The following is a 12,979-nucleotide window of genomic DNA, read 5'->3' as shown; positions in this document are numbered from 1 at the left end:
ATTGCGGCCACGTGGAATATTTGTAGACTATTCAAAAGCATTTGACAAAATGAATCACACCACGCTATTAAAAAAATTGCAGTAGTATGGTTTCAGAGGCTGTTTTTTATCTGTCATTAAGTCCTACCTACTACACCGCCAACAAAGGGTACACATAAATAACTCTTGCTCCAGTTTCAAACCATTACTACACGGCGTTCCTCAGGGAAGTATTCTCGGGCCGCTGCTTTTCAAACTATATATTAACGATCTTGTTAACATAGGTTTGAACACTTCATTTGTTATTTATGCCGGCGATACAAGCTTATTTTTCTCACATCACAGTTTACCCCTGCTTGTTATAAAAACGAATGAAGTGCTTGATGTACGGAACACTTGGAGTCAATTCTTTAACTATAAACGTCTCGAAGACAAAATCAGTTCTTTTTCGCCCTAAAAATAAGCCAGTTAATTCCAATATTGTCCTTCGACTAGGTCTTTCGATCATAGATTTGGTACCAGTTATAAAAACGTTAGGTGTTCTTTTTCTAGAGAATATGCAGTGGAGCGCGCATGCTGACCTTGTTCACTCCAAACTTTCGTGAATAGTAGGTATTCTTGCACGCTTTCGTTATTTTTTGCCAAAGCACATTAAATGGCTCTTATACAACTCCCTTTTTATGTCCACGCTATCGTATGGTTATTTGGTATGGGGAACAACGACCTACACAAACCTGTATGGACTACAGAAAAAGGCTCTAAGAATCATTTCTAATGAACCCAATGACGCACGTACAGAACCTATATTTCATGACCTTAGATTAAAACCATTACCGAACCTATTCAACGCAATTCTGTTAAAACGTTATCATACTTATCGCATAAATAGTGACCCTTTTCTTGAAACGCTTGCGACGCTGACTCCTGTTGAAAAAACGTATGGCACACGAAGCAGTGAGGTTTGGAAGATTCCCCATACCCGTACCAACTATGGCCGCCAAATGTTCATGTACATGCTACCACAAGCTCTTAATTCATCTGTTAATAACTCCAGCTAACCTATACAACAGTATATGTCCTCAAATCAAGATATTATTAACACATGCAGTTCTGTACCACCCAATATTAGTTCTATAATCTAAATGTACTTCGTAATATATAAAGCCGTCGTTATGTTTATAACTTTTTCTTGTTTTTTTTTCTGCGTTTTGTCTGCTGCTATATTGCACTGTAAGCGGGGTGCTAGCCTTTGTCAAGCCATCGCAGGCTTTTTGCTAGCACCCTGCAGCATCACGAGTACTGTGTAATCAGTGTTGCTGCTAAATAAAATTATTTGTATTTGTATTTGTATTACCGCGAAACCTTCAAAACTGTATTTGTTGTTTTTTAACAGCCACCGCCATGCGGCCTTATCACTCTGATTCTGGATTATGTATCAGTTCTGTATTCTTTGTTTCTTATTGCTCGATGTCGCGGGTCACACCTTTATCAGTTTCGTTGTAGCGCAAGATGCACCGAGATCTGTCCCGAAGATTCCGGCCGCTCGTGTGTCTTTCTACAATATTCCAGCTTGTGCTGGTAGCTGCTTGCGACGTTATCTAGATTGTTCTGAGCAGCCTTTAAATTGAGCGTTGACGAGTGTGACCGGCATTATTTGTTCGACGACCGACGAGCACATTTGTTGCTATCGCCGCCGCCGAGTTGCTTAGTTCTTGTGCGGGCGCAAGTCAGCACCCATAAGGAGTTATTTCAGTACCATGACGCCTGTGTCTTCTTTTGGCGTGTACGGCCTTGTCCCCACTACGTGACATCTGGTGGAGGGGCTGCCTTTGATCCTTCAAGCGAAGACCCAAGCCGTGTTCCTGTCGCCCTGGAAGACCAGCATACAGGCCACCGAGCCAGCCGCCGACTTCAAGGCCTACAACCCGAACACGGTCTTGCCTGACCCCATTCGATCTCGGAAGGCATCGACGCTGACAATGGCCCAGCCTACAGCACCGGTTGTTTTCGTCCAACCCCGTGAGCCCCCCTGCTTCCATGGACGACCGGATGAAGATGCTGGAGACTGGATGGACCTTTTCGACCGTGTGGCAGAATTCAACGGCTGGAATGACGGCGCGAAACTTAGACAAGTCTACTTTGTTCTTCAAGGACATGCCCGAGTTTGGTCACAGTCTGCCTAGGTAGCGCAAATATCGAAACCGCTGAAGGCATCGTCGAAGGAAATATCCAGTTTCTCTTAGAACGAGGTGTCGGCATCGCAAGAGGCATCGCAAAATTCTGGAGAGGTCAAGCTCAGGTGCCGGTAACCAACTTCACCGAAGAATACCGGCATCTCAACAAGGGCACGATGATCACTTTTCTCGACGAATTAGCGGACCTCAAAGATGTATTAACCCTCCACGACCAAACGCTGGAGACGCACCGGACCAATTCCGTCAGCCCACATTTTACATCAACCCGGCATTGACTCACAGCAGGAAAGATCAGATTCTCAGCCTTCTTCGAAGCTACGGGGAGTGCTTCTCGTCATCATCGAAGGTACGACAGACACCACTGGCCAAGCACCGCATTATAACGGATGAACACGCCCGACCTCTACGCCAAAGCCCCTATCGTGTATCGCCGCGAGAATGCCAGGCCATACGCGATCAAGTTGAGGAAATGCTGCGTGACGACGTAATCCAGCCATCGAAGAGCCCCTGGGTGGCACCAGTCGTTTTGGTGAAGAAGAAAGACGGCACACTTCGCTTCTGCGTTGATTACCGCCACTTGAATAGCATTACTAAGAAGGATGTCCACCCGCTTCCCCGTATCGACGACACTCTCGACCGGCTCTGCAATTTCAAGGTACTTCTCATCGATGGAGCTGAAGAGCGGATATTGGCAAATTGAGGTCGACGAAAGAGATCGCGAGAAAACCACATTCATCACACCGGACGGTCTTTTTGAGTTCAAGGTGATGCCATTTGGCCTCTGCTCCGCACCAGCCACATTTCACCGAGTATTGGACACAGTCCTGGCAGGCTTGAGGTAGCAAATTTGTTTGGTATATTTGGACGACGTTGTTGTATTCTCGTCAAACTTTGAAGATCACCTAAAACGACTGAAGACAGTGCTGTAAGCCATCAAGTCATCGGGACTAACGCTAAAAGCAGAGACGTGTCACTTCGCTCACGAAGAACTGTGTTTCCTAGGTCACACCGTTAGTAAGGATGGTGTTCGCCCAAACCCGGAGAAAACAGCTGCAATCGCACAATTCCCACCGCCTGTCGACAAGAACGCTGTGCGCCGATTCCTTGGGTTGTGCGCTTATTATCGACGATTTGTCAGAAACTTTTCGCGCGTCGCCGAACCGTTGACGCAGCTTACAAAGGCTGACGTACCTTTTAAATGGGAAGCGCCGCAAGGAGAAGCCTTCGACGAACGTAAGCGCCGCCTGCAATGCCCTCCTGTACTTGGCAACTTTGATGAAAACGCAGAGACCGAAATTCACACCGACGCGAGCAGTGTGGGCCTAGGAGCCGTTCTCGTCCAGAGTGCCGGACAGGAGAAAGTAATCGCCTACGCGAGCCGGTCCCTCACAAACGCCGAAGTCAATTACTCGACGACCGAGAAGGAGTGCCTCGCGATCATCTGGGCCACTTCTAAGTTTCGTCCATACCTATACGGCTGACCATGCAAGGTGGTAAGCGACCATCACGCGCTCTGCTGGCTGGCTAATTTGAAAGATCCCTCCGGCCGCCTTGCCAGATGGAGCCTACGACATCAAGAATTCGACTTGACTGTAGTCTATAAGTCGGGCCGGAAGCATTCCGACGCAGACTGCTTATCACGCGCTCCCGTCGACGCCCCCCCCCCCCCCCGAAGGACGATGTCGACGATGCCTTTTTGGGACCGGTAAGCGCCAGCAGTTTCGCAGAACAACAGCGATCAGACCCTGGGCTGAAAGCGCTAGCCGATTACTTAGAAGGAAAGACCGCTTCCCCTCCTGGTGTGTTCAGACGACATTTATCTTAGTTCGCGTTAAGCAATGGCCTCCTCGTGAAGAGCTTCGCACCCACCAGAACTGCGCAACTTCTTGTAGTGCCTAAAAACCTTCTGCAGGAAATTATGCAGGCGTTGCATGCTGAGCCCACAGCAGACCATCTCGGATTTGCACGCACGTTGCGTCGAATCCAGGAGAAGTATTACTGGCCGCGACTGCCTGCCAAAGTTGCCCACTACGTCAAGACATGTCGTATGTGCCAACGACACGAGACGCCACCTATCAGACCAGCAGGACTACTAAACCCGATTCCGCCCCCAGACCTGCCCTTTCAGCAAATTGGGATGGATCTCCTCGGCCCATTTCAAGCTTCGTCTATGGGTAACAAGAGGATCATCGTGGCCACTGACTACCTTACCCGTTACGCCGAAGCAAAAGCACTACCAAATGGTACCGCTGCAGAAGTCGCCAAATTTTTTGTCGAACAAATTTTTTTGCGACATGGCGCCCCAGAAGTGCTCATCACGGACAGAGGAACTGCGTTTACGGCAGAGTTGGCGCAAGACATCCTGGAATACAGTCATACAAGCCATCGACGAACAACTGCGTACCATCCCCAGACCAATGGCCTTACGGAGTGCCTAAACAAAACTATCACGGACATGATCGCCATGTGCGTCGACGCTGAACACAAGACCTGGGACGCCATCTTGCCGTACGTGATCTTCGCGTATAACACGGCAGTCCAGGAGAAAACCAGAGCGACCCCGTTCAAGCTTGTGTACGGCAGGGAGCCCACGATGACGCTCGACGCAATGCTGCCGCACGTAACCAACGAGGACAACCTTGACGTCGCCGCTTACCTGCAGCGTGCAGAGGAAGCCCGACGACTCGCACGTCTTTGTATTAAAGACCAACAGCGCACCAACAGCCGACGATACAACTTACGACGACGCCGCAGAGTACAACCCAGGAGGCCAAGTGTGGATTTGGACACCAATTCGCCGTCGCGGACTAAGTGAAAAGTTGTTGCGTCGATACTTTGGGCTATACAAAATCATTCACCGCGTCGAACCACTGGACTATGAAGTCATTCCCGACGGAACGTCAGCATCACAACGGCGACGTGCACGCCCAGAAATTGTACATGTTGTACGACTGAAGCCATATTACGCGCGTTAAATAATCTGTGATGTTTAAACTTTGCAGTGTTTATGTTTAAGTTTCTTTGTTTTGGAACGTCGAGGCGATGTTTTTTTTTAAGGGGGGAGTAATGCCGCGAAACCTTCAAAACAGTATTTGGTGTTTTTAAACAGCCGCCGGCATACAGGCTTATCACACTGATTCTGGACCGCGTATCAGTTCCGTAATCTTTGTTAATGCTCGATGTTGTGAGTCACACCTTTATCAATTTCGTTGTAGCGAAAGATGCACCGAGATCTGTCCCGAAGATTCCGGCCACTCGTGTGTCTTTCTACAATGTTCCAGCTTGTGCTGGTAGCTGCTTGCGACGTTATCTAGAGTGTTCTGAGCAGCCTTTAAATTGAGCGTTGACGAGTGTGACGGGCATTATTTGTTCAACGACCGACGAACACGTTTGTTGCTATATCCGCCGCCGAGTTGCTTAGTTCTTTTGCGGGCGCAAGTCAGCCCCAATAAAGAGTTATTTCAGTACCATCACGCCTGTCTTTTCCTTTGGCGTGTACGGCCTTGTCACCACTACGTGACAGTATTCAGTCAGCGCAACTGAAGTCCGGTGCCTTTCTGTCATTGTTCCCGCACCTATTTGGGTCAATACCGTTGTTGCACGCCTGGCTTCACCGTCGTTACGCTTGACCAAGGATACCGAACTTAAAACACTATTCGCGGCTCACTGTTGTTACACAGCTCACCGCCGTTCTCGGCTACGTCAACAATGACCAGGGAGTGCGCTTGTCCAGAGCTCCCGTCCGGTGCGCTCGCTGCCGACACCTTTCCAGTAAGCTCGCTTCATCCGGCGCTGTAGGTGCTGCGAACATGTGTGTTTTCAGGATGTGGCTGGAGGCGGGCTATTTTCGGCGTTGCGTTGAACAGCGCACCGCGAAAAGTAGCTGCAAAGATAGGACGGGCAGCAGCTGCAGCACGCGTGCGTTTGTCGTTGCGCATTTGGGCAACACTCGAAGGTTGTATAAACGCGCTCTAGACTAGAATTGCATCATGTACAATGCATAGCATTCCTTTTTTGCTACTGAAACGAGCTTTAGTGTGTAAATGGCAGTTGTTGAAGCGGGCCAACTTTTGCGCTTTCCGACTTGCGCAAATGTGCTGACTTTCCTTTTTGCTGTCGACGTGCTCGACGGTGTCTTTCATAGCACCGTTTTTTTTTTTTTTTTTTTTTTGGAACGGCTGGTTGCTCGAACGCGTACGGTAAGTGTTCAAGGTGTTTTACATTGTTCGAATAACCGATAACATTTTAAATCGAGCTCTCAAGTCCCCTGAGGCAACGCACACGCAGCAATACCGCAGGCGCCGGCCTGGCATACAAAGCTTGACGTCATGATAGGCCCAGCCAATTACGGACAAAGCGGCGTTTGCTTGGAAAGCTGTCCCGCTGGTGCTTGTTTTCTTGTAAAAACTGTCGTTTGCGCCCCTTTCTGACATTTGTTAAGTATGATAGCCTCGTTCAGCGGAAAAAAAAACTAAAATGTCGCACATAACTCATTTTTTTTTTTTTTTTGCGAAAAGCACTTCAGCTTACCTTTAACGCGGCTGAATACACCCCACACATGAAATTCCTCGACCGAAAATAAATATTCGCCTCCTCCTCATCCCTTTCTGTCGCACCGAATATAGAAGCTTGATGTTGTACTTCATTGTGAGGAAGAATATGTGGAGCCTGGAGGAATACGTGTGGAAGAAAGTAACCTGTGTGAGATCGTAAGGCTTTGGTGGTTTATTCTTTATGCCCTTTGTCACTGTATATGTGTGTAAAATTTACTTTGCATATATGTGTATGTATGTGCCTTGTTATTTTTATTTTTGCCGTCGAGGGCAACTTTCTGTTTCCTCATCGTATCGTACCATGCCCTCCATATTGAACTTAGTCTTTTTTTATGTCTACATATATAATATTTTCCTTTAAGAACGTTGTTGCGTTCTACTGGCCAAAGGCCGGCAGCTACGCGATGAAAACCAGGCAGATTCGCAGAGCGAAAAGACGACGCTTTATTTCCGGCTCGGAAATATATAGAGAAGGAAAGAAAGGAGGGGAAAAAGGAAAGAGGGACTATCTACGCATGCGCTGGTTATCTGCAGCATTGTTGTCAGCAGCAAACGTATTCTGTTTTATTAGCTGATTTTATCTCGTTCCTATCAGATTAGCACTGACGTTATTCAGCGCATTGTACAGCCTTTGCTGAGCGCTTGCCTTGTGCACGCGGCTCGGATTGCCTTCAAGTAAAATCTTTTTCAATTTTTATCCGAGCCAACGCGCATTCTTTTGACGTAAATAAAACAACTTGACTTTCTCCAATCCAAAGCCACTACTTTAATTGTATTCCTTTCTTTGTTCTTTTTTATCCGATATGTGGCTTTCTGAAAGCTAGGATAGACGCTGACAACTTCCAATAATATGAGTGAACTCGAAAAGCCCAAAGCAATCACACAATTGACCGTAAAACAGTAAAATCTTAGCATCATATCCAGTATCACGTTTCTTGCAACATGATAAAGGAAATTTGCGCACTATGATGAAGCAAACATTTATCTCGACCTTAAATGAGATTGCACAGACGCGGCAGGGCATGTGTGAAATATCCTATTTACAATAAACTCTATTTCCATACTGCAAATTTGGTGTATATTTTTTACAGAGTACAGGAGATCAGGCAGTACTTGCTGCAAAGATTCGAGACCACGTTGGCTTGCGAGCGTCATTTGCTGTAAGTTATGTGCATGCCCCTTACTACGAACACGGCAATTTAAAACATGGCGCCGTGGATACCCTGAACTCACTGGCCAAAATATGCCATAATATTTTGATGAGAGTTTATAATGTTTGCCTCGTACAATAATGATCGAGCATAAGAATTCCAAAGAAACGATAATTTATCATTTTAAGTAGGCAACGAAAAATGCATAAGCCACATTACGCTGCCGTCTTGTGACCAAAAGCTGCAACTATCAGTATTATAGTATCTCACGGGACCACATCGCGTGAAAATGATTTATATGCAGTGTTAGTTCTTCTTTCATGTGTGATCGGCATACTTTATTATAATTTACGCTTTCTTCACCACGTCATTCTGTAAAAAATAACTCTTCCTTCCAATCATCGATTAGTCACTTTTAGCTTTTTTTCACTAGATGGCATCAGGCTCTTATACTTTTTTTTTTTTCAAAGCAGTAACAATGGTGCACTGAACTTTTCCATCAAGGAGGCGTACGCCTTGTACTGTAACAACATTGAGTTTTCAAACTGAACTTGACGCTACCCCGTATTAAAAATGTTCAATTTCTGTTTGGGGGTAAGATGTATATTAGGTTTCGGAACAACACTTTTGCTGAGGCAAAATTAGGATCGCGCTGGCCGATCATGGCTTCCAGCATCGGTCTACATAAAAAGAGACGCATTCACTCATCTAAAACTTCTAGCTTAACATATCCAACGCCGTTCCTGACAAAACCGTAGTGAAATTTCTCGCTTTAGACAGCAAGCTTCCCGTTGCGTTGAAAAAAAGATTTCAAAAGAATGTAAAACTAAAAGTTCAAAATACAGCGTTTTGTCTCTTTAAGAAAATGATGGCAGGCGGGCGTCGCGATACCTTTAATACACCTAGAATTCCTGAGACTTAAATGGGATTGGGAGTTTAGGCTGGTGCTGCCGTATAAGAGTTCCTATACAAGGATGCATGCTTTCCGTGGACCACGCAAATTTCTTGTTGAGAGCAAGCACTTCATTTGAATAAACAAACAGCGTCGCAAAAGTTTCCTATATTTCTGTGTATGAAGGCGCCTGTATAAGTAAAGTGCCAAGGCAGGTATACTCCCGACGTCATTTTATGCACGGTAGCCACAGAACGTCTCGGATGATTCCTCACTAGTTGTAAAACCTCTTCTCACTCTTCGTCGGTATCATTTACTATCTGGCCAACAGACTTTAATACGGTAATAAGATAATATTACTCACAAAACAGAGTATCTGTAGAACTTAAGCATTTTAGGATACGTTTATTCCTGGATGTATTTGTATAATTCTTTTATCGGGAAATCTGGATAGATGGTTTTAGTGCGTACAGCATCCAACAAAAGCCACATGGCGCTGACAAATTGATAAATCATTGCAAAATTTTTAATTTCTATAACATGTCATTGATTTTATTGTTCTACGAATTCATTAGTGAAAGCCACAAGAGGCGTTCCGAAAATTAGGTTTTATATAGAGGAAAGCGTCGAATTATTATGTTTACTCCGAATCTTTAGGCAGTTTATAGTTTTCTAAGTTTTCTGAGCTCAGTACATCTCAATCATAAGGCATGATGTTGGCTACTTCAAGCTTGCAGATGACGTAAACACATAGCTGCTGAGTATTAAAAAATCATAAAATCATAATCGAGGAGCCAGAATCCACAAAATAAAAAGTAAACTGTGTTCAGAATATGTTTGTTCAGAAACCATAAAGAAACCGCTGTGATAATATTAACACTGCATAATAATACAACACACTTCTATAAGGTATCGCAAAGTCTAGTATGAGACCCGCAAAACACACTTCATACTAACCGTGCTTTCAGGCGAATGCAGCACGTGTGTCGGAATGCACGTGCCAGGGTGTGAATAAAGAAGAAATTAAGAAAAGGAACATGAGGGTATTCTTTACGTCATTTGTAAAGGTAAGTCAACATGTCCGCATAGGTTTAAATGGTAAATTTTTGCATGCGCACTAAGCTTGCTCAACGCTGCTACTTTTGGGTACGCTAAATTGGTGGCTTGATTTATGGGGTTTAGGGTTCCAAAGCGAATCCAGCTACGAGAGATGCCGTAGTGGAGGGATCTGGAAGTATCGAGCACCTGGGTTCTTTAACGTGCACTTATATTGCACAGCGCACGGGGGTGTTGCTTTTCGCCTCCGTCGAAAAGCGGCCGCCGCGCCCATAATTCTAAACCACATCCCTTGGTACAGAAGTCGAATGCTCTAACTGCGCTATCACGGCGGGTAATACGCTAAAATAAGGTGCGCCTCTGGTTCTCCACGCCCCTTTCATAAAGAGAGTAAGACATTCAGATATATACCTAATTCCAATATTTATTGTCAATCCTATGGCATCAGAAACAGTTGGTGATTTTACATTGAGATTTGCATCAGTATTTTATTGACGTTTTTCTTTCGGGTCTTCAAGCTGTTATAGATACTTCCTACCAATGGCACCTAGAGGTGCTAGCACGGATGCATTGAAGATGCATCGAAACAAGACTCCAAGCTGGGCTTGTTGGTTCATAGTTACTAAAAGACGACACAGAGAAAAAAGATGCACAGGATGGCGCTACATGTGCACCGTCCTGTGCACATGTAGCGCCGTCCTGTGCATCTTTTTTCTCTGTGTCGTCTTTTAGCGCTGCAAATCGTTTTAGTAAATGCATCGAAAACATAGATGTATACCCTTCTTATTGAGTAACGCGACTTCTGGTACTAAGGAATATGTGAGTGACGAGAACGTTTGTTTATATGGGGATTCTATCGCAATCGCATACAAACTTTATCGCATGATGAAGCATCTCATCTGACAAATATCCGAAAGCAGCTGCATTTACCTACGATGATTTCTTTGATATTACGCTCTAAATAACGTTTTAATCTAAGCCAATGCGTCACACACAACAGAATTTCTTTTGACGGTTAAGATGGAATGAAGTGATGTCGTTTCTGGAGGGTGGCGACGCGTAAATAGCTGCCCTAAATCTGGGGGTGGTCGCGTTAGATTCGATAGCTTTAAATGTCTCATCCAAAAATGCATTATCGAATACATATTTCTGCAAACTGGAAGTGACGTCCCCGTGAAATACTGTATGTTTCTTAAGAGGCTATTTATATATTTATATGTTTCGGTGAACCTTCAATACTCTCGTATCGCCACCTCTAATACTTTGAGGAAAACGGCCATAGCTTTAATATTTACAGTTCTCGCGAGACAGCACCACTGCTCCCCACACTGTAAACATCAGTGCAAATAAAGCAAGTGTCGTTTACCAGCTCAGAGGAGTAGTGTCTAGCTCGTCCTTGCGTGGGTCTGACCCATTCCTCGCGACAACAGCCGTCAATTAAATGACCCTAAAAGATGTATACTTTTTTGCAAATAGACATGCAGGGGTATGCAATACACATCCATACAAGAATGGTATAAAATGTTACTGTAAAAGCGTCAACAGTTTCTAATCGCGTCACACTGTCAATAAAAAACGCACAGGTGTCCCTGTATATTGTTAAATTCGACCGCTCCGTGAAATCGGGGGTGGAGGACTTCCGCAGGAATTAAGTAGATAGGTTACAGGTATAGGTCGTGTTTCTCGAGGTAAAGTGCACTGAGGGTAGCAGTCTTTGAAATTTGAAAGGAGGCTGGTGGGTGCAGCCTCTCTAAGGCTGAAGGCTCCACTTCACCTCAACACAAGTCAGTAATACTGATTTCGTTGTAAAAAACATAAACACTGACGTAATGCCTTTAAACACAGCTTAGGACATTCTCCTCTATGGCGGTCATAGCGGTATGCATAGAAAAAAAAAAGATAACTCTAAACTCAAATTTCATCATCATCATCATCATATCAGCAGCAGCCTCAGCAGGACTGTACCCTCTAGAGAGCGATGGCCTCTCCCATTTTCCTCCAATTAACCCGGTCTTGGGCTAGGTGCATCCACTTGCCCCTACGACCTTCTTAAGCTCATCCATCCACATAATTTTCTGCCGCCCCTGCTACGCTTTAATTCCACTGGAATCCAAATGGTTACTATTAGAGACCATCGGTTATCTTCTCTTCGCACTGCATGTCCTGCACATCACCATTTCCTTTTCTTGATTTCTACCAGAATGTCAGTAGCTCTAGTAATTTCCCTATAAAACTCTGCATGATTATTATGATTTAACGTTACACATACCATTTTCCGTTCTATAGTCCTCTTCGTTGTCCTCAACTTAAGTAGAGTCCTTTTCTTCAGCTTCCATGTTCCAGCCCCATAGGTGAGTACAGGTAAGATGCAACTGTTGTATACTTTTCTCTTGAGCCATATGGGTAAGCTGCTAGTCATAATCTGGGAGTGCTTGCCAAATGCGCTCCATCCCAATTTTATTCTAGTTATTTCCCTCTCATGGTCCGGATCTGCGGTTACTACCTGTCTTAAGTAGACATATTCGCCTATCACTTCCAGTGCTTCGCTACCTATTGTGAACTGCTGTTTTTTTCCTGCGCTGTTCACAATAAACTTTAATCTTCTGCATATTGATTTTCAGGCCTACTTTTCTGCTTCTCCTGACTAGATCATTATTCATTCTCTGCGATTGGTCCCCAGTTAATCGCATATTACTGAGATAGTCTTGATCAACCCTGACGCCTAACTGCTTCCATTTTATGCCTTTGACTACGCCCTCTAAGCACCTGACAAATGCACTGGGCAGATCGTGTCTTCTTGCCTAACACCTTTCTTAATTGATATTTCATTACTTTAGGCAGAACTATGGTTGCTGTGCAACCACTATAGATATCTTTACGTGCTTTCCCATATAGCTCACTTACACCCTGATCTGCAATGCCTGCATGGCTGCTAAGGTTTCGATTGAGTCAAGTGCTTTCACATAGTCATTGAATGCTATGAATAGGGGCTGATCATATTATGTGCACTTTTCTGTCGCTTCGCTAATACTATGGATATGATCAATGGTAAAGTACCCTTTCCGAAAACCTGCCTGATCATTTGATTGATGTTTTGTCCTCGATCCTTCGCTTAAGGTTGTCCTGATCCTATCAGAGATTACATTAGTAAAT

At 44.9% G+C, this 12,979-nt stretch overlaps 1 protein-coding gene across 1 annotated transcript in view; it reads left to right on the top strand.

The window, feature by feature from the left end:
* LOC146174640 (uncharacterized) overlaps positions 1-12,979 on the top strand; it is a 49,950-nt gene that overhangs the window by 9,980 nt on the left and 26,991 nt on the right. Inside the window, exons 5-6 of the mRNA XM_084585419.1 lie at positions 7,819-7,887; positions 9,739-9,837. Coding sequence (XP_084441545.1) covers positions 7,819-7,887; positions 9,739-9,837 — 168 coding nt within the window. The remainder of the gene's footprint in view (positions 1-7,818; positions 7,888-9,738; positions 9,838-12,979) is intronic.

This window comes from Amblyomma maculatum, chromosome 11, assembly GCF_055883805.1.
Source record: "Amblyomma maculatum isolate TAMU_Amacu chromosome 11, ASM5588380v1, whole genome shotgun sequence".
Lineage (NCBI taxonomy): Eukaryota > Metazoa > Arthropoda > Arachnida > Ixodida > Ixodidae > Amblyomma > Amblyomma maculatum.
Note: the sequence above shows the minus strand (reverse complement) of the source record. Positions and strands in the feature narration are given on the sequence as shown.